This window comes from Sipha flava, unplaced genomic scaffold (genome assembly GCF_003268045.1).
Source record: "Sipha flava isolate LNK unplaced genomic scaffold, YSA_version1 51_pilon_pilon, whole genome shotgun sequence".
Lineage (NCBI taxonomy): Eukaryota > Metazoa > Arthropoda > Insecta > Hemiptera > Aphididae > Sipha > Sipha flava.
The window spans coordinates 1002713-1024880 of record NW_020273468.1 but is presented as its reverse complement, the minus strand read 5'-3'; the positions used below and the strand labels follow the sequence as shown (position 1 = coordinate 1024880).

The window sequence follows — 22168 nt, the reverse complement described above, 5'->3', positions numbered from 1 at the left end:
AATGCAACATTTTTCTTAGAAATTTTAATGCATTCATTTATTTTAGTTATATAAATGTAATTATTTGAAAAATTTGTATTTTCTAACAATGTACCTATGTAAAAATAAGTACCTTCATATCCAAAAAAAAAACTTTACATATGTTCGTTCGAGCTCAAATAAGAAATAATTATTATATTTCTCGTACTAGTTAACAATGAGTTATTATAACATACGCATTACAAAGTTTTATAACTGTTCGGTAGATAAGTTTAACATAAAACAATACAATTAATATAATGTTCCTATGTAAATGTATACTTCACTTTTATCGCATTTTATAAAATAAACTTAACTAATTAAGTATTAAAAATAACATTGCGTAAATACCTGTAGGCAATTATCAAATTATTAAACAGAACATTTGTTTCATCTTCAATTAAACATAGAAATTGGAAAATATAGTTTATATTCAGAACTATGTTCAATGTTGAATATGTTGTACAATGGTAGATAATAATATATTACTTTGAAAGATGTTTAAAATCATTAGTATTGCATAAATATTAATGTTAGTTAAAGTGATAAAATTAGAATGTAATATAATACATATATTAAAATATAATTTTTAATAATATTATAATATAACATATAATGTATTAAAAACATGTTCAAAAACTTCAAATGTAATATAGCATCAGTTATTCTTTCGATATTACAGTATGATTAAAGTTATGAACTGACGATAAAAGCGCTTTGCTTCTATATCAATGAATTAGCAAAAGAGATGTAACTAACCGTAAGAATTAAAATTATAAAACTTATCATAAAAGACAACAAAACATTTAAATATAATTTCTAAACTTATATACAATATAAATTTAAATTCTTACTCAAATTATGGATAATGGTATACATTTATGATATACGAGTGGGTATATTTATATACATTTTTAATAATTTAGATGTAGATATTAAAGTATTAATTAATATTAATTATTGGAATTTAGTAATAGTGTACTTAGATATAACTTAAATCGATTAATTAAAACGTTCCCTGATATTGTTTTATGCTAAGTGTTTAAGTTTATTGATAGTTATATACGTATTTTAAATCGGCAAGTTACCAATCAAAATGTATTTGGTTTTGAAATAAATTAAGCAATATTTTATATTTAAATAGTACAATAATTAATTAAAATGTTAATTTTTATATACATTTTTTGAAAATGTTTAAAATTAATTTTTTTATATATACAAAATTAAAAAAAAATTTAAATCATATATTAATAAATTTTATTTTTGTCTTAGCCACATTCTATTCAGTTATCCATTAAATTAATTACCATAACTTATTGAAAACAATTTAATTTAGTCGTATGTTTGATGAATTTAAGAAGTTTTCAAGCATACATAGTTATATATACGTGGTCGGATAATATAAAGATAAATAAAGGTAACACAAAATGTTAATACTGAATAATAGTTTTATGCTGAGATTTAATTTTTCACTTTTTCTTATTGTTCTTTATTCCACGTTGTAATTTTATCTTCCTCTATTTCTTTCACCTTCACTTCGTCTATTTCATTTATCCAAATAAAGGAATAACTATCGAGAATAATCGATAGTTAGTTTACAAGAAAAAATAAAATACGATGATAATGGTGATGGCACAGAGTGATGAAGAATATAAATTCAACAAACCAAACAATCACGTTGCACGCACTTAGCCATTGCTATGGTTTTCTGTGAATTTATTATAAATGGCCGTTGAGTTGGCGTAAATTCCGGTGACGGAACCGATGACCGCCGTGAGTATGGTGACCATGTCTGCAGTTGTACAGATTGCGGAGCCTTTGTCTTTCGATCGGAACGCCAAATTAGATAGCGCTGGGAAAATCATGGTGAGCGCAACGCATGTAACTGAACCGACTAATGACATAAACAAGTCTAAATGTGGTACCGTACTCGCTGCCAGATCTATAACAAAAGTGCATGTAAATAAAAATTACTAGCATGTGTTGTCCGAAGATACAGGAGTGGGGGAGATACAAGAACGGTTAAATTGTTCTTATTTACTGGTAAATATAAAATCCATAGGTTTCGAAAAATGGTTCTGAGCGAAGGATAACAGGTAGATTAATCTACGATTACAGATATTTTATGTTAATTAGTGTTGAATAGTATCTTATAATTTTTTATACCGGTTGGTTAAATCTCTAACTCTAATCGAAAATAATATAAGTATGATGTTTGAACAGTAGTAGCGCCAGGATTTTTTACTATATAATAGCAAATTTGAGGCTTACGATTATAAGGTCGGCCTTGCAAAAATAAGATTACATTAATTTAACTATAAATATCAAAAATATAATAAGAAACACGAATTGGCATCGTAGTTGCCAATATATAATATTACATTATTTTAGTATCTCTATTATTCTTAATTACCTATGCATTTACGCGTTTCTATAGCGAACTATTACAATTATTTTTCAGCTTATTAAAATTGATCATGTTTACCTAGGTCCGGTCTAAGTGATACCACTGTATTTGAATTTTGATTTTTAAAATTTATTTATTATTAACAGTTAAAATTATTATTATTATTGTATTTATTTAAAGATAACATAATTATTACGTCTCCAGTGAAACGGTGATATTATATCATTCAATAAAAATTGCAAGTTACTACGATTGTTATATTTTGAGTTACGACGCTAAAAAATCAACTTTTCTGAAAACAGTTATCCCATAAGTGATGCCGTTTTTAATTTCTTGAATACAATTATATAGATTTTTATTAATAATTTTTATTTGTACGAATAAGTGGCTGAACTATTATGAATAAAATGAACTATCAAACGATTTGTGTTTCGTTCCATTAAAAGTCGACAAAGGTAAATCTTGCCATGTAATATTGTAATTGATTGATTATTTTTAGAAATGTATATTACAAAATATTTAAGTCACAACCATTAATTGATGATATACAAAAAATTAAATTATAATAAAAAACTCTCGAACATGAAAAAGTTGGAGATGGTTTTAATGAAAGGTACGTTGGATAATTGGTAGATAATTGGTGGCGTAAATATAATACTGGAACATTATGGAAAGAGATGGAATGAAAACGGTGATTATGTAAAAGATCAGGATGATTAAACAGTAGTTGGGGAGTGTTTCATATAATAAGGTTCTCAGGATAAATACAATAAGAAGAATAATTCAAGGATAAATAAAAGGAGTGAACCAAAAGGCGATTATGGCTAAACCGAAGGTGAGAATAAGAAACTATAATTTTTGCGCAAAAAAGGAATATTGTAAAATCAAAGGGATAATAAAAGTTAAAAATAATAGGTATACTTTATATATATATATTTGAGGTATTAATTTAATATTTATAAAAACTAATAAATCTCTAAAACACTTATTTATTTTTTATATAAACTATTTATAAGACTATATATTGGTTTGACTAAATTAAAAATAAATAAATAATCTACTTACAAGTGATGAGACATACAGAAATTCGAATACCATAATCCCATAGAGCCGGCCGATTAAATGGACCATGATTATTTTCAAGGTGACTATAGATAATTATGGCAGCAGGGTAAAATTGAAGTGCATACGAACAAGCTATACCCAATATCATCATGAGAATTACAAATTGCGTTAGTCTGTTGGATAAATAAAATATGTTTAGAATCAACAGATTACTACTAAATAAATTAATTTTAATTTTGATCTCAGAATATATTACTAAACATTAGTGTTGGAAAAAATCCAGTTTTGAAAATTTGGATTTTCAGAATTCGAAATTCGAAATCAGGATTTTATTGTAAATTCGGATTTTCGGATAATCCGGATTTATTTCACATCACTATTAAACAAGCGAGTTATTACAAATAAAGAATAAATTGCAAATTGTTCTATATTTATACGTGTGTATTAAATTTGGAATATATTCCCTAAAAACTTACTATTTGTTTACTCAAAAGTAGTTTAAGTAATATTTTTGTGATCAATATTTCAATGAAATTATTCAAATTTTAAAATAAAAATTGATTTTATGTAATAGTATTTAATTATTTTCAACAACCATCTACGTCATATCAAAAGATGATGGTATCGAAGTCTACTAACATAAATGTAATAAATAAATTTAAAAAAATTATATATATATTAGTTTTGGTTTGATTAGGTTAAACCATACATTTTATTTTCTCGATAGTTTTCCTAATTAAGTTTATTGTTAGAAATCTACTCATATTCCTAGAAAGTATAATTGTATATTTACTTATTGTGTTTATAAAAATATGAATCTTAAATTTATTTTTAAACTAAAAAAAGAAACCTTTATATTATATTCACACAAAGTTATTTTTAACGAACTCTCTATTTAAATGTTTATTGTACTATTAAATATGAGAATTATAAAAAAAATCTATCTTCGTATCTATCTTCCTATTTATTAAAAATACAGCATTAAATGCTGTATAAATAAATAATATTATAATAATATAATTAATAAATTTTATTAAAACTTACTTAGAGTCGTATGGTAAATTTTTTGTTAAACTACTTTCTACATCGTCTCCCCATTTCATGTAGCCAGTCATACCTAAAGAAACGTTCAACATCATAACAGCTACCATACCAAAATTCAAAACTCCAAAGCATGATGTAAATCTCTTATCATTTTTTATTTCCGCAAACAGTGGTAAAACCTATAATAAACACATTGTAAGTTAAATAAAAAAATTAATATTTATATAATAAATAATAATTGTTATTTAATTTGTCTGTTAAAATAGCTATCGAATGAATTTAAATTTATTATGTATTGAATTATAATAATATACAAATTGATTATACTCGTAGTATATTAAAGAATAAAACATATCATTATTATTTTCATGTGTAGACTAAGTTTTAATTTATTGTTGACAGTTCGTAGAATAAATGATTTTAAGATCAGATGTTAAGTCATTTACAAATATTCATATTTATCGCAGTTGTTCATTGTAAACGTAATATATATCAGGGGTGGCCAACATGACTATTTGCGTGAGCCATATGTATTAATAAGATTATATTAAGAGTCAAATTATCTAATTTGTACTTTTATACCACAAAAGTAATTAAGATAGTTAACAGTTGACAACCTGAAAAAAGGGACAAAAAAGGAATACCTTTTTTTCAGTACATAAAAATAGATCAATATGAATTATACCAATACCTAGGTTTTATTTTGTCTGAAAAAAATAATGTATCAATCGAGGTAGCAGCAAGAATCCAAGCTGGGAATAAATGTTAGTATGGACTGACTAAGGTACTAAGCTCACGAGCAGTAACGCGAAGATTGAAAGAACAATTATATACGTCCTTAATACGTCCGGTTGTAGTGTATGGATCGGAAACATGGCCACTCAGAAAAATGGACGAGCAAAGATTCTTGGTCTTTGAAAGAAAAGTGCTGAGTAAAATATATGGCCCGGTCAAAGATGAAATAACTGGGGAGTGGAGACGAAGAAAGAACTTAGAGCTGAAAACATTATACAGCAGTTCAGATATATTGGAGGTCATCAGAAGCAGAAGACTACAGTGGACTGGCCACGCTTGGAGGAGCCAAAATCCACTATTACATGCAGTGATTGAACAAAACCTTGTAGATAAAAGACTTCTGGGAAGACCAAGAATGGGATGGGAAGACAATATAAAGAAGGACGTTGAACATTTAGGTGGTGCTTCTAATTGGAGAGATCTGGCATTGGATAGAGTAGGATGGAAGCTTGGTTGTGAGACGGGATGGTCTTAAATACCCAATAAACCAAAAAAAAAAAACAGTCGATAAACATATATATATATAAATACTTAAGTCAAAATATCATTCAAATTTGACTGATGATCATCTCACAGAATTACTAAGAACTACTCTTACATCAATTCAACCAGATCTTAAGAAACTTACTAAAAAAGTAGACACGAAAAAAATACCACGCAAACAAATTTAACTTTATGTTTAATTTTTTAATTTATTATTCATATAAATTAATTTTTTTTTGTTTATTAATCTGTACACTATAGCCTTATATTTATGCAATAATTTTTTTTTTTTTATCAATGTATACAAAAAAATTAAAATATTTTGGTTTTTGTAAATAAGACTGTGAGTCACATATGACTATGACGATGGCCATATGCAGCTCGTGAGCCGCAATTTGGCCACCCCTAATATATAATATATATTATATACAACAAAATATTAAAATAAAAACTTTAATAATTAATAAAATATTGTAAAATAGCTTTCTATACTAGGATGTAGGAGAATTGCCTACCATATACGCCGTATTGCAAAAGATGTATGATAACATTGAAGTTTTAAATCAATATACGAGTATATTATAAGACTACATTTTTTTTGAAAAAAAAAAAATTCTGTAAATATGATCTTACATTTAATGGTTTATTAATTTGGCATAAATTTATGAAATTACTCGAAGTGTATGTCTTTCTATTTTTTAAAATTTTTTTTCACAAAATAGCTCATTCTTTAATTATACTATAAGACTAATTTGTAATTATTGATTTATAATCTAAATATGACTATAAATAACAATTAAATAATGAATATCAACTAATATAATAAAATTTATATATTTACCAATCCAATTCCTTCAAAACTAAACATGATTATTCCAAACATCGTGGGTAATTCAGATAATTTATCATATGATAATCTACGGTTATCTAATGCTAGATCAGAACAGCTATAATACATTATTGTGATAACGCCAGTAACCAATGCAAAATTGGCCAAAGTTGATAATGGTGCTATAAATCGCAATTTTCTTAAACATGCACATACCATTATCAAAGGCATTGTCAATAATAGAACAAAATGTCTATCCATTTCACATGTATATTGTTTTAATAGCTGCAAAATAACCAAAACAAAAAGAAACCGAATTAAATAACCAATAAGTAAATATTAGGAAAATAAAGCAACTTACAGATTTAGAGAATAAAGTGTCAGAATAATTATACGTATATATAATATAATGATATAAATTTAAACAAATTTTAGTTGTACATAGGAATACTAAATATATAACTATATATGTTAAAATCTAAATATATTGAAGAAAATACTATTTAAAAAAAAAATACCTTGGTCGATTCAATCGATTTTAATGTTTAAATGGTAAATGTATCTTATAATTATATTATAAACAGGTTAGTAATATATTATATATTATATAGTTAATAATAGTCAAATTCATTAATTGAGTAAATCACTTGTTTTGATAAAAATACAAATGTAAAACTCATTGTTTTTTATACATCAAAAGTAGTTTATTAATCCTCATAGTTACTTATTCGTAATACTTAAAATCATAAGTTCAAATGTTTTTGAGTAGTAATTTTGCTTAAAATTTGAGATGTATTTATAGAAATATCTACTACGCATATACGTTAAACTTCAGCTTACTAACTTAAGATTGTGAAAAATAGATACCTATTTGATATAAAATGACAGATTATTTTTAATTTACCTCTTGCAATGTTTCACTGATAAAAAGAATGTAAACGCTGCATAAACCAATTTGTGTGATAAGTATATTATACAAAACAATCTTTCTATAAGAAAAATAAAATAATTTAAATTTGTAGTATTAAATTGCTTTGTTTAAATACTCACCGAATACTATTAGATATAATACGAAATATCCACTTGTCGGACATTTTGAATGCATTTTCAACTGTATCGCCAAATGACTGTGCTCGTTTAGACTGCAAACGGTTTTGAACTTTCTTGCTTAATGTAGTCTTTAGACAGATTTATTATAATTATTCATCAGTATTTCATCAATTCAATTAAATTAAATATAAAATTTGTCCAATAAATTAATATTTATAAATGTAAAAATTTTCATTACCTATATATATTTTTGTAATATTATAAAATGTGAGAATTATGTGTTATTATAATTTCTTTGTTTGAAAGTAATGAATAAAATGAAGAAAGATTAATTACCAAAATATGCATATTGTAGACACAAATTAGCCACACGTACAACAAAATACATAAAGTAAGACATAAGCCTCCGAGCCGAAAGGCTTGTCCCATAGCTAACATTCCACAACCAATATTTCCTTTTATAAAGTGTATGAGAGTCACCAAAAATCTAAAAAAAAAAAATGTTGAAAAAGGACGTAAATAATAATATTATAACCGTTCAAAAACGATGAAATTTATTATTAACAAATAATTCCTTTGTACCAAAATCAATTTATAATTTCTTATAATATTTAAATTAGAAATGTTTAATTTTTTAGATTAAAATGTTATTTTTATTATTAAAGTTTTATTTGTTTAAAAATGAACTCGTAGGTTTTTTATTCTAAACTTATTTACAAATTATAATTATTTAATGTACATAAATATCCATATTTAGTATTAATACAAATGATTTCATAAGTATATACAATTATTTGTAATGTTATATTGAGGTGATCTATAATTTTAATATATAAAAAAATTGACATAAAGACTCTTACCAAACAAGTAAAAAATTTTTTTTTAATTTTTAGTAGTTTTTAACTTTGTTGTAGGGATGGGAAAAAACATCAATGTTTTGGGTCGATATATCCGATGTTTCAACATAGATGATTTGTTTTCGATTAATCGAATAAACATCGATGTTTATGTTCGTAAAGTTTGAATTTTTTTTGTTTTCATTATTTTAGTGTGCAGTATACAATAATCGTTATACAGTATACACTATACAGTTATAATTAGGGCTTGTAAGTTCATATACTAAAAACGCATAAATAACCATACAATAATGCACTATCATTTGATCAGATATGTATTAAAAATCCTTAACTATAAACGAAAAAAAATGTTTAAGGATTTTTTAAAATTATAAGAATTATCCACTTATATTTTCAAAAGTTATATTTTTTCTTCGGTTACATTTTATTAAAATTATAATTAATGAACACACGTTGCGATAAAAATAGATAAATTGCAATGAACACGTCAGTAAAACGAGAGTGGTAGTATGTAATAACATTGTTTTCGTGATACTGCTTTTAACTTAAAAAATTTAATGTCATTAAAAATAAAAATATTGATAAAATACTAAGATTTTTTTTTAACTTTAACTTTACAAGTTCGGAAAAGTAAATAAGAATGAATTCAAACATTTATTGATCTAATTTTATTTTGACTTCCATAAAAAACTATTTCGTTGAATTTACATAAAATAATATGCGCTAATAACTCAAAAAAAAAAAAATCAACTATATGGCAAATATGTCAATACACAAAAAAAAATGCAAGAACATGCTCAATTAAACTTAAGATTTTTATTACCATTATTATGAAAAGGATTTTTATCTCAATTAGCATATTTTTCGATGTAACAAAGAAAACATGCAAATGCATGAACTTACGAGACCTAATTATAAGTATTTAATATGTTTTTAAAAAGTTAAACAATAGTATTTTAACCCTTAAATTTATTATTTAATCAAGAAAATAGTACACTGTACAGATAATAAGGTGTGTAACAGATGTTAGCTCTAGAGGGAAAAAAAATTTTAGGTTTCTAAATTTCGATATTCTTAAACATCGATGGTTTTTCACCGATATATCGAACACATCGATATTTTAAAAATTGATGTATTGGTTCATCGAATATCGATGTTAAAACAATTTTACTTATCCCTGCTTTGTAGTAATAGTTAAAATTTAAAAACATATTTCTCGTGTAAAATATACCAAACTAATAGATAGTACTAGTGAAATATTAAGAAGATCACTATCAAAAAATAAACCCAAGTAATATGGAAAACAAATATTTTTAGTAAATTACATCAATGTGAAATTAATAAACTTTATAATATTTAGCTTTATCAAAAATATAATATAATAACCAATCACTTATTATAATTACCATAATACATTATAAATTATTGATAAGTGTATTTTTTAATGATAAACTAAATAATAATAATAATTTTAATAATTATATATATTATATATTACATATAAGTTTATATATATAATATAATACTGTTTTTCAATATTAAAAATTATTATTATGGTCACATTTTTTTGAGATATAGTGATTATGTTATAACGATTCAAATGAATATAATGTTTTTTCTTTTTTTTTTTCTTAATAGTGCGTATCTTAATAATTGATGCGATTAACATAAGCCTTATCTTTTAATTTTAATATATATAAAAATATTTTTATTAAATAGGAACATAGTTTTAATAAAGTATAACAATTGTTCTAGAATCAAGCAAATTAAAAATATTTTGGATTAATGTGAAATGCTCATGGTTTATTCCAGATTACTATTATACTATAGAAAGTGATTTAAATTAATTTAATATTAAGTGATTTAATATTAAAGAATATTATATATACATAGTATTACCTAATATATAGTATTATATATATTAAAGAAAAATAATAAAAATGTCTTTTTGAACTGAAAATACCCTACATTTATGTATTTATTTAAAATCAGATAATAATATCAAGGTTCTTTATCGATAAACTTTTTTTATCAATAATTATTTTTCCTTCCTTGATAATTTATAATTATTTATGTTATCAAATTTATAATTTATTACCATGATAGTTAATATGAAGATGGTCAAATGGTTATCGTTGTTTACGTCAACTTTTTTTTGTATACTTAACATTGTTTTTAATTGCTTTACTCTTATAAATAATTGCAAATATATAAAATCTTTAAATCTTTCCTAACGCTTAAGGTACTTATTGCATATGTTAATTGTTTAAAGATAGTCTTATAGAATATCATATAAAATATCTTATATAATTGTAAATAAGTGTGGTTCATTAACTATATTCAGTCATATAGTTTTGATCAATGGTAACATTTGACTTGTAAATAATAGCATCTAGTATTTCTTATTTTTAAGTTTTTAAAGTTTTTGGGAAATTTAGAATGCAACTATAAGCTTATATTAATAACTAGGGCTGGGAATTTGATGCAAATGCATCTTTTCTACTAACGTCCCAACATGTAGGTCCATAAGCAGAAAATGTGTTTCAAGTAATACTGATTAATTTAATGTAGTTTTTATTTTGCAATTTTTTTTTAAATTTTATGACAAATTTAAGTTATGCATTTTTAGGACATATTTTGTTGTTTTTATAGCATTTTTTAAGGTTTTAGAACATTTTTCAGAATTTATCTATTAGGGTATTTGATGTCGCGTTTCGGCATTTGTTTGCTTAAAACTTGCACGTTTAGTATGCAATCTACTAAATTTATATATTTATATATTTTATATTAGAACATCGGTCCATTTACATATTTTATCTTATATAGAACAAAATTAAAATAGCCGAAAGACATTTTTCTATTTGCATGAGTCCAACGACGATCAAATTTAAATAAAGTTAAATAAAATAAAAATACTAAACAAATAGGTATCTATTTTATTAGTATTATGTTAAATAAATATAGTTAAATATGTTTTTTATAGTTTTAAAATTTCAGCTATATTAATAACCCAAAACAATTAACACTGAGCTGTACACATCAATGAACTATTATATTTTTTTATGCTTTATGTGTTTTACAATATGAAGATGATTCATTTAAAAAAGTATTATATTTATTGAATTTTGACTTAATCTAAAATTGTGAGATGTGTTGTTATAACTATTTACAAAAATTATTGATAGACCAAAAATCTACTGTAATGGTAATCAATATCTAGAATGGGGTTATTAAAATACATATCGAGAAGACTGCATAAATTTAAAGAAATAATACTAAGATAAAATACACTAGATAACATTATTGTACATTACATACTATATAAATGTATACATATTATTATATTATATATATTACATTTTGTTGTATCCAGGGCTAGGATCTGTAGCCAAATAAAAACAAGGAGATATTCAGTTTTTTCTTCAAATATGCAAAAATATGCATTTTATTATTTTTAAAGATACATAAAAATATACTAAAAATATACTTAGAGAAAAAAATGTATTTATTAAAATAAATCAGTGATTGCTTTAATATAATGTAACTTTATTATAATTTGTATTTTATAACTGAGATTAAAAATTAAAAAATAATTATTTATATTTTTCACATATATTTGTTAATTATTGTATATTATTGTACTTGTTATATTCGTGTGTTGCTACGAACAAATATTATTTTTAAATATTTGTATTATAAATAATCGATAGTTACATTACTAATTTTTATTGGCTGACGCTTCTTTCAACGTAACATAATGTGGTGCATTTTTAAATAAAGGAAATTGTTCTTGTGTTGTATTACAACTGAAATCTGTAACTGAAAATGATTTTACAGTTTTAAATCATTTATTTTTTTTTTTAAATTTAAGGATATTTACACTCAAGAAATCGATCCTTGGCATTTATTATAATTTTCAAACTTTCATAAAGATTTAAAATTAATCTTTGAACAAATAACCAAATTATGTACTTTGATTAATTTAATTATTCCCGGTTGAAATACAATAAAATCGATCATACTAAATATGTAAAAATATGCATTAATATTAATATACTCGTATGAACAAATATGTAAAATAAAAATAGTACGATTTTATCAGAATAATATAAATCGTGGACATTATTCACTAAAACTCCATTTAGACGCAGCAAAAAAAACATGCTGTTGTGTACAAATTTTAGCTCTGGTCATATCAATCAATAGAGTAAATAAACTTTTTAACAATGTGTCAGTCGTTTTGTACTTGTATCTGAATAGATAAAATAATATTTACTTACAGATGACCATCTTCAAGTGTTAAAAATCTAAACAAATATTCCAATACCTTACCAAATTTTAAGGGTATGTAGTCATTATTATCATCATTCAGACAACTCAATAAGAGTTTTATATTTTCTCGTTATATTTTATGAGGGTTTTTATTTTATTTTCGAGGAAAATATAGAAAAAATAAAATTATTCGTAATGTTTTGTAAAAATTTAAAATGTATAACTGTTTTTTTAATTGGAGATTATCGCAGTGTTAATGAAAACTTATATCAATTACGTTTATGGATATTGGCATTAATTGTATAAATAATATTAATATATGAGTATTTATTGCACAATCATGAATGGAATACATTGAATTTGTGGAAGTTGTTTAATTTTTCATGATCGTACTATTGAATGAATGAATTACATTTTATTTTTTTTTTAATGTAATTTAATGATATTAAATTAAAGTTTATTAATGTGTTTATAACTTTAGTTTTGTATTTTTAAATCATTAAAATTCTGTTATTTCTACATATTTGCATTTTATAAAGTCCATTACCTTATAATCGTTTATTATATGTTTTTAGTATTGAATTACCAGTAAAATATACGGTAGTAAGAGATTTGTGTACATAACAGTGAAGAGGATATGTCATAAAAAAAGAGGTCAATGTAAAGTTTTAATTCGACCGAATATTTAAAACGTATTTTCAAGTTTCATCACAGCGAATACATTTACAAATGCAACAGTATTGTTTAGTCAGTGTAAAACTATAGATAGTTTAATTTTATTTTCACATGAATTTGTCAGACAACATATGCTATAATACAATAATAATTTCACTTATAAAGAAATTTAAGGTTTTTGTAATCTCTTATATTGGCTAGAAGTGAAAACAAAGATTGTAACGAGTATTTATGTTTGTGTGACATATATTGATTATATTAATATTCATTTATATGTTTAGGGTTATATCATTATTTTTTAAAATAATATCTGGTAACTAAAAAATGATATCACATACGTCATCGCATTATATATGATCTAGTAGAAATACGGGAAGATTCTATTTTTTATATTTTCATTCAATGCTTTGTGACTATTACTCAATAAATTGTTTACAAAATTAGTTTCTAAGCCAGTTTCATCCCTGACTTTACGATTTAAATCGACAAACTTTATACTATATAAAACAATAAAATTCCAATTTAAAATCAACTTATGATATGTTTAGTTAAAATGAAGCTGTATATGTTTTAAGTTTATCCATATTAAATAACAAACAAGTAAATTGTTTTTAAAATAATAATAATAATAATAATAATAAATCAATGAATATTATTACAGACAAAATTATTGACATAAATATATTTTAACAATTATTGAAGTTACTCACATGGCCTTTGTAGATAAAATTAATGTGCAAAGTAAGAAGGTTAAATTAATTAAATTAAAAAAACCTTAACATTTTGTTACTCGCTAAATGTTGGTTATAACATAGATGAAAATCTAACTTATTGTTCTAAGTATATATACTATATACTTCAGATCAAATGTATTCCCCTTCATATTTTTTATTAATATTAATAGTGATACTGTAATTTATGAATTATATTAGCTTAAATTCATATAAGAAAAATATATTAATATTTTAATAATATTTCGGATATAAATAGTTAGAAATTCAATGGCATCATTTCATCATCATCATATTTGTCTAACCCTAAATTTTAAAGTAGATTTGGGTCGGCTACTGGGTTTACATAGAGGTCCGTATAATATAACGTGGTAACATAGTAAATAAAAATAATTATGAGTAAAGATTTGAGAATTTTCTTAATATCTTCTCAGTAATCTATTAATTTTAACTTATAAGATGATCACAAAAATAGATTAAAATAGATAAATTATAGTAATAATATTAACTTTATCAATGTAAATGAAAAAAACAATATCCAAGAAAGATTATTCAGAATAGAATTCTAGTATTTTAAATAGAAACAAAAAAATTTCAAGGTTTTATGAAAAATTATTAAAACTTGAGCAATCATATAAAAATAATAATTTTTTTCAATAGATTGGTTTGTAAAATATGAATAAATCTTCAATTTTTTAAATTGTTTGTAAGATTAATATTTTTTTATTTTTTTATTGATTTATACATGAACTACTCGTAAATAGATGCTTTAATTATATAAAAAACAATATAATTATAACTAGCAACGTTTTTTTTCCTCCATCCCTGAAAAATTTAATTTAAATTGGCTGTTTTTTGATGGATTTTTACAATATTACAAGTACTTTAATATTAATATAATCAAACTGAAAGTTGAATTTCTTTAGTGATAAATAATTGTTTTCAAGTATTTTAAATAATGACAATGATGATGGTTCTCATAATTTTTATATTATTTAAAAAATGTATTCCAGCTGCCTAAAAGTTACTCTGAAACATTAAAAATTATTATAATCCTTATGACTTAATCTGTTTCCACCGCATCAAATGAACGTTCTTTTTAATTTCTTAAATGAATAAAATCATACTTCAGACTAACTATAGATGATGATCGTCTAAATGATTCATTGGTTATTGCTGTAGCAAGTGATGAAACATCAATAACTAATTTAAATGAAACAGTCGACATTTGTAAACACGAAAAATCGCTGTTACCTACTAAAATTCTTAAATTACTGATATTATGTGTTTTTATTGTTTGATCTTTTTTTTTTATTGAAAATAAATAAATAATTACATTTAATTAAATAAATACATACAATTAAATAAAATAATTTAAATAAATAAAATAATAAATTCGAAGAAAGCTTCGACATTGAAGGTCATTAACCTTGTGGTAAAATTACATTTTCGTAGAATTTAAGCTTACAAAGTATAAGTTATTAAATTTATATACACCAGAGATTATTTACAATATTTATTTCGTTATGAAAATTTATAATTTTTATATTTTGTGTTATCTTAATTAAGAGCTTCTTCTAAGTTGTTTGGTACTGATAGGATGTTTCAAATGTTTTGAAAATTTGGGCAGTCCTGGTTAATGTGATGCATGGTTAAGTCTACTTAACATTTTTTCCATATGATTATTGGATCTTTACTAATTAAGTGTGAGCGAAATAAGAGTGTATGTTCAATTCTTACACTGGTTATTAAGACTTCTTGTCGTATATTTATGTTTTGGGGAATTTGACATTTTTTAATGGTTTTTTAATTTTTAATTTATTAGACACCGGTATAGAATCCTAATAATTTTGCCATACTTTGATTATTTTTTGTTTTATGAATGCTTTAATACCATTTATTGGTAAGTCGGTGATAGTTGAGTGAAAAATTGTTCTGGTCGCTATATCTGCTCTCTTTTCAGCCATCTCGTTGCCTGAAATGCCGATGTGTGATGGTATCTATATAAATTCTATATTTTTTTTAAGTGAGTTTAATTCAGTTTGGGTATTCTGGATTGTTTTGTTTGTCGAGAAAGGATTTTTGAGTGCCAGGAGAGCGTTAAGTGAGTGGCTAATAATTAATAAGTTGTTATTTGAAATGGTTGTATTAATTATTATAATTGCTTCATAGATAGTGTAATTTTCTGCTTAGAATATACTGCTTTTCGGAGGAAATTTGTGTAAAATTTTGGTTTTATCTTGGATGATTGTAAATCCGGTTCCATGTGTTGATTTAGATGCGTCGGTATAAATTTGTAAGAAGTTAAGTAATTTTTCTTGGATTATTTATTGAAAATGAGTGGTGATAACTGTCGAATTTGTTTCATATTTATTGTATTTTGTGAATTCAGTATTTAGTTAGATTTTCCAAAGCCAGGGTGTGGATTTTTGGAAAATTATTTTATTTTTGTGTGGATTTTGAGTTTGTTGCACAATTGGGAGAAAGTATCTTGTATGGATGGTTTTTGTTTCTTAACTATGTTGGTTGTATTGATATTTTTGTTGTTGAAAACATGGATATATTCTATTTGATCTTTTATTTGCACATAGTATTCATGTATATGAATAATGATTTTATTTGTTTTACTATAAATGTACAATAATATAACTACTACAAGAAAATAAAGTTCGCTGTAGCTTATAATTACTTACTTCTATCATGCATATCTAGTATAAATTAAACTGTTATAATTATAATAATTATAATTTATAGTTGGTAATTTAAATGAAATTATGGTGTATGATGAATATATTATTCGGAACTGTTTTTATATTTTACATTTTTAGCGTACAGTTTACTGAAATTTGTATTACATTTTGATTTGAATGAAAATTTTATATTTTAGAATATGTTAACAAAAATGGATGTAGTTTTCAGTTTTCTTAATATAAATTATTAAACAGTATTCAGTTATAGTTTGATGACTTGCAAGGGAATTTTTTTATGATAGTATTAAATATTTCATATTTGTTGGACCGGTCATTATGCCCTACATTAGTAAATATTGATATAACGCCCCTGAAAAAATTGTCATTATATTAGGTTTATTCTTGAAGTTTACATCAATCATGAATGTTTTAAAATCAATAAAAAAAAAAAAAAAAAAAAATGTACTGTTTTAGCCTTACCGGTATAAAATTTAGTTATATATTAAATAAATAATTCTATAATATACATCTGGTGACTTCTTCTGTTTAGTTTACTATTCATAATAGTACATTGAAATAACAACAGCCAAATCCAAAAATTATTAGTTAATATAATTTAAATTTTGAAATAGAAAAAAAAATGTATTCTTATTTAGCAAAACATTATATTATTTAAATTCATTTCATCTATATAAAATTTAAAACGGGCGACTAGATATTATTTTATAACTTTTTATTAAACATATTTAATTGAGAGATATTTATATTTTTTATATCATAAAGCAAAAAATATTATACGTTTCTATAATTATAAATTATATTTAAATATTCTATATTATATTTATTAGGTAAACCAAGTTCAAAGTTGCAATAGTTAACCTTTTCGAAAAAAAATATATTAAGTTATTAAAATGTCATCTGATGACATATTTGATATATATTTGATTTTAATTATAAGTATTACAATTTATAATTAAACAATTACATTAATCTTGAGACAATTATATTATATAATAAGAAATTAAATGTCTAAAAAAAATATACTGTACTTTTCTAATATATTTAAAATAATTTTACTATTGAATATTTTATACATAGATTCAATGATCTACAATATGTATGATTTCAATTTCGAATTCCTGAACTAATATAAAAGGAGGAAGCCATAACATTGAAACTAACGTTTGATCATCATAGCCAGACTTTTTTTTTCGTTTAATTTGAAACATTTTATTAAGTAAAATGATTACAATTATTTTTTGCGTATTTTATAGATGTTTTATTTTATAAAACATGTACATTTGTTTCTTATGTTTGTATTTTATTAAAAGACAATTTCGTCTTAATATTTATGAAACTGTATTTTTTAAAAATAAATGTCAATTTTTGTTTTTTATTAATTAAAACACTAAAGAATTTATTTCGAGGTAGATACCTGTTTCAAATTATAAAATATTGATTTTTAAATAATTTACTGTATGAAATAATCATTGAGTCAAAATAATGTTATCTAAGTTTAGCTAAGTAATATTATTGATTTTATAAAGTCATTACTTACAATATAACATTTATATTCATTTTAAATTTGGAGCATGATTTTAAAACTATTATATATTTTATACTTATAAAATAAGTATAAAAAATGAATCAATAAATAATCTTAATTCGATTTTAGTTCAACCTTTTGACTGATTGTCTTTATAATGAAATTATCGGAATACTTTTATTTTTAGGTCAAGCTTAAAGCTATCTACATTTATTTCATTCAGATTCAACTTCTCAATAAATGTGGTTACCATTATTATATTTCAAATACTGTGTTAATTCAATTTTATCTATGTCCATGATCAAATTGACCTAAAATATGTAAACTATAGTTTTCTTTTTTACTTTAAAACTTAATATATAACCTTACATATACATTTTTAAATTATTAAAATAAAATGATTTCCCTTTATCGGTTACATTTTAATTATTAAAATATTTATATACCTAGACATTGAAAAAACTGATGAATTTCATTTTAGATTATTCAACATGATGACTTAATTTTACACTAGCTATGTATTCAAGTATTATAAACCTTTTGGTAGAGGTCAAAATATCGAATTATATATAAAAATATAATTTTTTTCATACAACGCATCATATAAGTGCATAACAACTTATAATAAAATATAATTTAGCTTTTTTTTTTATTTATATACATTTATAAATAATATAAAGTAACCATTGAAAAATGATCACTTGTTGCATTAATTTACAAGTCTTGGGGGCTAAAGTGAAATACAATGGATGCCATTGATCAGATTTAGAGTTTATTATAAAAATAATTTATTTCTTTTATTTTAACCTGGATTCTATGAATTCAATTTTATAATTTTATATTTTAAAATATAATTCAATATTTTATTGAATATTAGTTTTAGATAATAAAATAAATTATTTAGATCCATTTTAAAAGTAATCAAAGTTATGAAAAATATGATTACATTAATAAACTAACATTATTTTCTTCGTTTATTTGTAATTTATAATTTGTACGTTTGATATATTCAACCATAATATTCTTTTAAACTGATTATTGTTTTGTTACCTCTCATAGCCTTTTCTTTACTTTTTCACGTATACTAAAGTAAAGTCGACTAGATAAAAATTGTGAGTTATAAAAACTTTAAAAAGTATATTTTATACATTATAAATTTTTTAATTATTATTCTATATCAGAATTTTTCAAGTTGCTAAATTTTTCTTTTTTATTTTTAAAATTACATCTTTATTTTTTATTATTATATATTTTACAATTCGCATTTTTCAATAATTGTAAGAGAATTTATTTTTTCTGCAAAGGAAAATGTTGCTAATTCTATTTTTTGAGTCGCAATAACACGTGCTATTAACTATTGCATTAACACTAATACGGTGTACGATTAAACTAACAGATAGCCAAGAACTAAAACTGAAATCTACTGTATGGAGTTATAAAGGCTTGAGTTACCAATAATCGGCTGTAATAATTGAGTTTTAAAGAAAGGCATAAACGAAAAATAATTTCAGAGTTAAATTATTTTTAGTGCTAAATTTAGATTAGAAAATTCAAAGTATTGGAAACTTGTCTAATTAATTTTCGAAGTTAATGTCATCTGAATTTAAATTTTACGAGTATTTATTCGAGATATCAAGAATTTTGATTTATTAAGGTTTGAGTTACCAAGAGTCAATTTAACGCCATATTGCATTGTTAAAATTGTAATTAAATTGAAAAATAAATAAATTTATACATAATTCCATTATCCTTCATTATTTTAAAATGTAATTAATTGTATAATATAATTTTAATAGAAATCCCAGAGATCCGAATTTAAAAATTATGGTATGATATTTAAAAATAAAAAGTAAGTACCTAATACTTTAATGTAAACAAAAAAAAGGTAATAAAGTATTAAAATCATTATAAAAATGTAGAAAATTTTACAGAAAATAAAATTTCAATTATCTCTTTAAATATCGTATAAGTCTAATGTTAAAATAAATAATCTGGATTGAATGAAAATTTGGTTACTAAAAGACCTATATATTTTTAATTTATATATGATATCTATATGTTTCTATATCCACATTCGGAAATGCCTCATTCAATTAATTGGTATCAATCATTACTCTTTTGTGAGAGTTTATTTTCTGAGGAATTAAAATTAAAACATTCATTTATACTTAATGCATAAAAAAAGGTATAAACGTATTTTAATATAGTGAAACCTTTAAATAAGTGAGTGTTGTAAGGAGTATTTAAAAATACCATTATTAAGAATTCTTTCATTTCAATAGGTATTTTTTGAAATTTTAGAAACTAAAATAAATTATTTAATCATAATTTTATTTTATTGAAAAAAATATTATACATATAAGGTAAAAATTAAAATGTTTTTATTCTATAAATTGAGTTTTAGTCTATTTAATATGTTGCCATGATCAAAATTTAAAAATAACATTAGGTTTTGTTATAAGTGCAGTAATACAGCCAATACTTCAATGGTTCACCAATTTAAAATTGTTTTATACCTCAGACTAAAAAAAGTTGGATAAAGAAATTACATCATTTCTAAATAGACTATTTTATATATGTATAATGCACTTTTTAAGTTTTTTAATTCTAAAAAAATGGCAATTTATTTGCAAAACATCCAAAAATATTTAAAAAAAATTATATTTTTTTTAAATATACAATATTTACAATATTTTTTAAAAGTTTAAATAGGAAATTATTTTTACCGTCATCTTTTGAATTAAAATTAATAAAAACATTAATTTGAATTTTAAATACTTAACATTTTTTATGTTAAATATCAAATATATTCTCAAAAGTTGTTTTATCAACTTTGATTAGTTTTGTATACAATTTTGAGAACTTACATTTTTAATATTTTGTATTTTGGTGTATGACTACTCTGAGATTGTTTTTATAGTATATTACATAATAATAAAGGTTTCCCGATTTTTTCTTCTAAATTTTAGTTAATACAGGTTTTATACACACGTTTGTAATTTCTTACCCTGATGGCTTATTTTCCACCGTAGTGGATGGTCTTGAACAGTGGTTAACTTCTCCCATTTCTACCATAGTGGATTGAACTTCACTGTTGGTTTTAGTTTCTTCGTTGTTTGATTTTTCCGTTTCCATATTTTCAATCTCTAGTACTTTATTTATTTTTGTTAGATGAATTATTAAGACCTAAATAATATAATAACTAAAGTAATCCAATAAAAACGAAAATAACTGGCGGTCGAGTATTCGCGTCGATGGTCATCACACGCGCACGATACGATTACTACGCTCACGGCCCTGTGACAAGCATTGTTTGTTGCTATCTATATTTGTGTACTATGTTCATTGCCCTACCACTATATCCCACGCAACGTTTAGCCTCCCTTTACGGGTGTAACCGATAACTTTTCATTATTATTTCCACTAATAAATTAATTAATTTTATATTGGAAAAATAATTACAACCATAATAAATATAAACTACAATTAATGGGATTATTCTACTACCTATATCAAACTTTTGTAATAGATAAATTTAATTTATATTAACTGTTACTGTGTCAAATAGATCGGTTAATTATTGAATAACCTATAGTTGCAATAATCAAAAGTCCAGGTTCGCGTATAAATATTGTAAATAATATATCCATAAAAAATGTTATTTTTGTTAAAGAATATTCGTTTTCCAGTCAATTTATTTTGTGTG

General features: G+C 23.1%; 1 protein-coding gene across 3 annotated transcripts; it reads right to left on the bottom strand.

Annotated features, from left to right (window-relative positions):
• Positions 1–1276: 1276 nt before the first annotated feature.
• Positions 1277–21760, bottom strand: LOC112690759 (proton-coupled amino acid transporter 2-like). 3 transcript variants are annotated; one of them, XM_025564843.1, is made up of 9 exons: positions 21470–21760; positions 8028–8178; positions 7692–7819; positions 7546–7630; positions 6654–6926; positions 4535–4713; positions 3491–3663; positions 1685–1960; positions 1277–1588 (listed from the first exon to the last, which is right to left on the bottom strand). In XM_025564843.1, the coding sequence occupies exons 1-8, from the start codon at positions 21595–21597 to the stop codon at positions 1707–1709; spliced, it is 1371 nt and encodes a 456-aa protein (XP_025420628.1). In that variant the 5' UTR covers positions 21598–21760; the 3' UTR covers positions 1277–1588; positions 1685–1706. The 3 variants fall into 3 exon arrangements, with proteins under 3 accessions (XP_025420628.1, XP_025420627.1, XP_025420629.1); XM_025564842.1 differs by having other exon boundaries at positions 1277–1960; XM_025564844.1 differs by lacking the exon at positions 6654–6926 and having other exon boundaries at positions 1277–1960.
• Between the last annotated feature and the right edge of the window lie 408 nt (positions 21761–22168).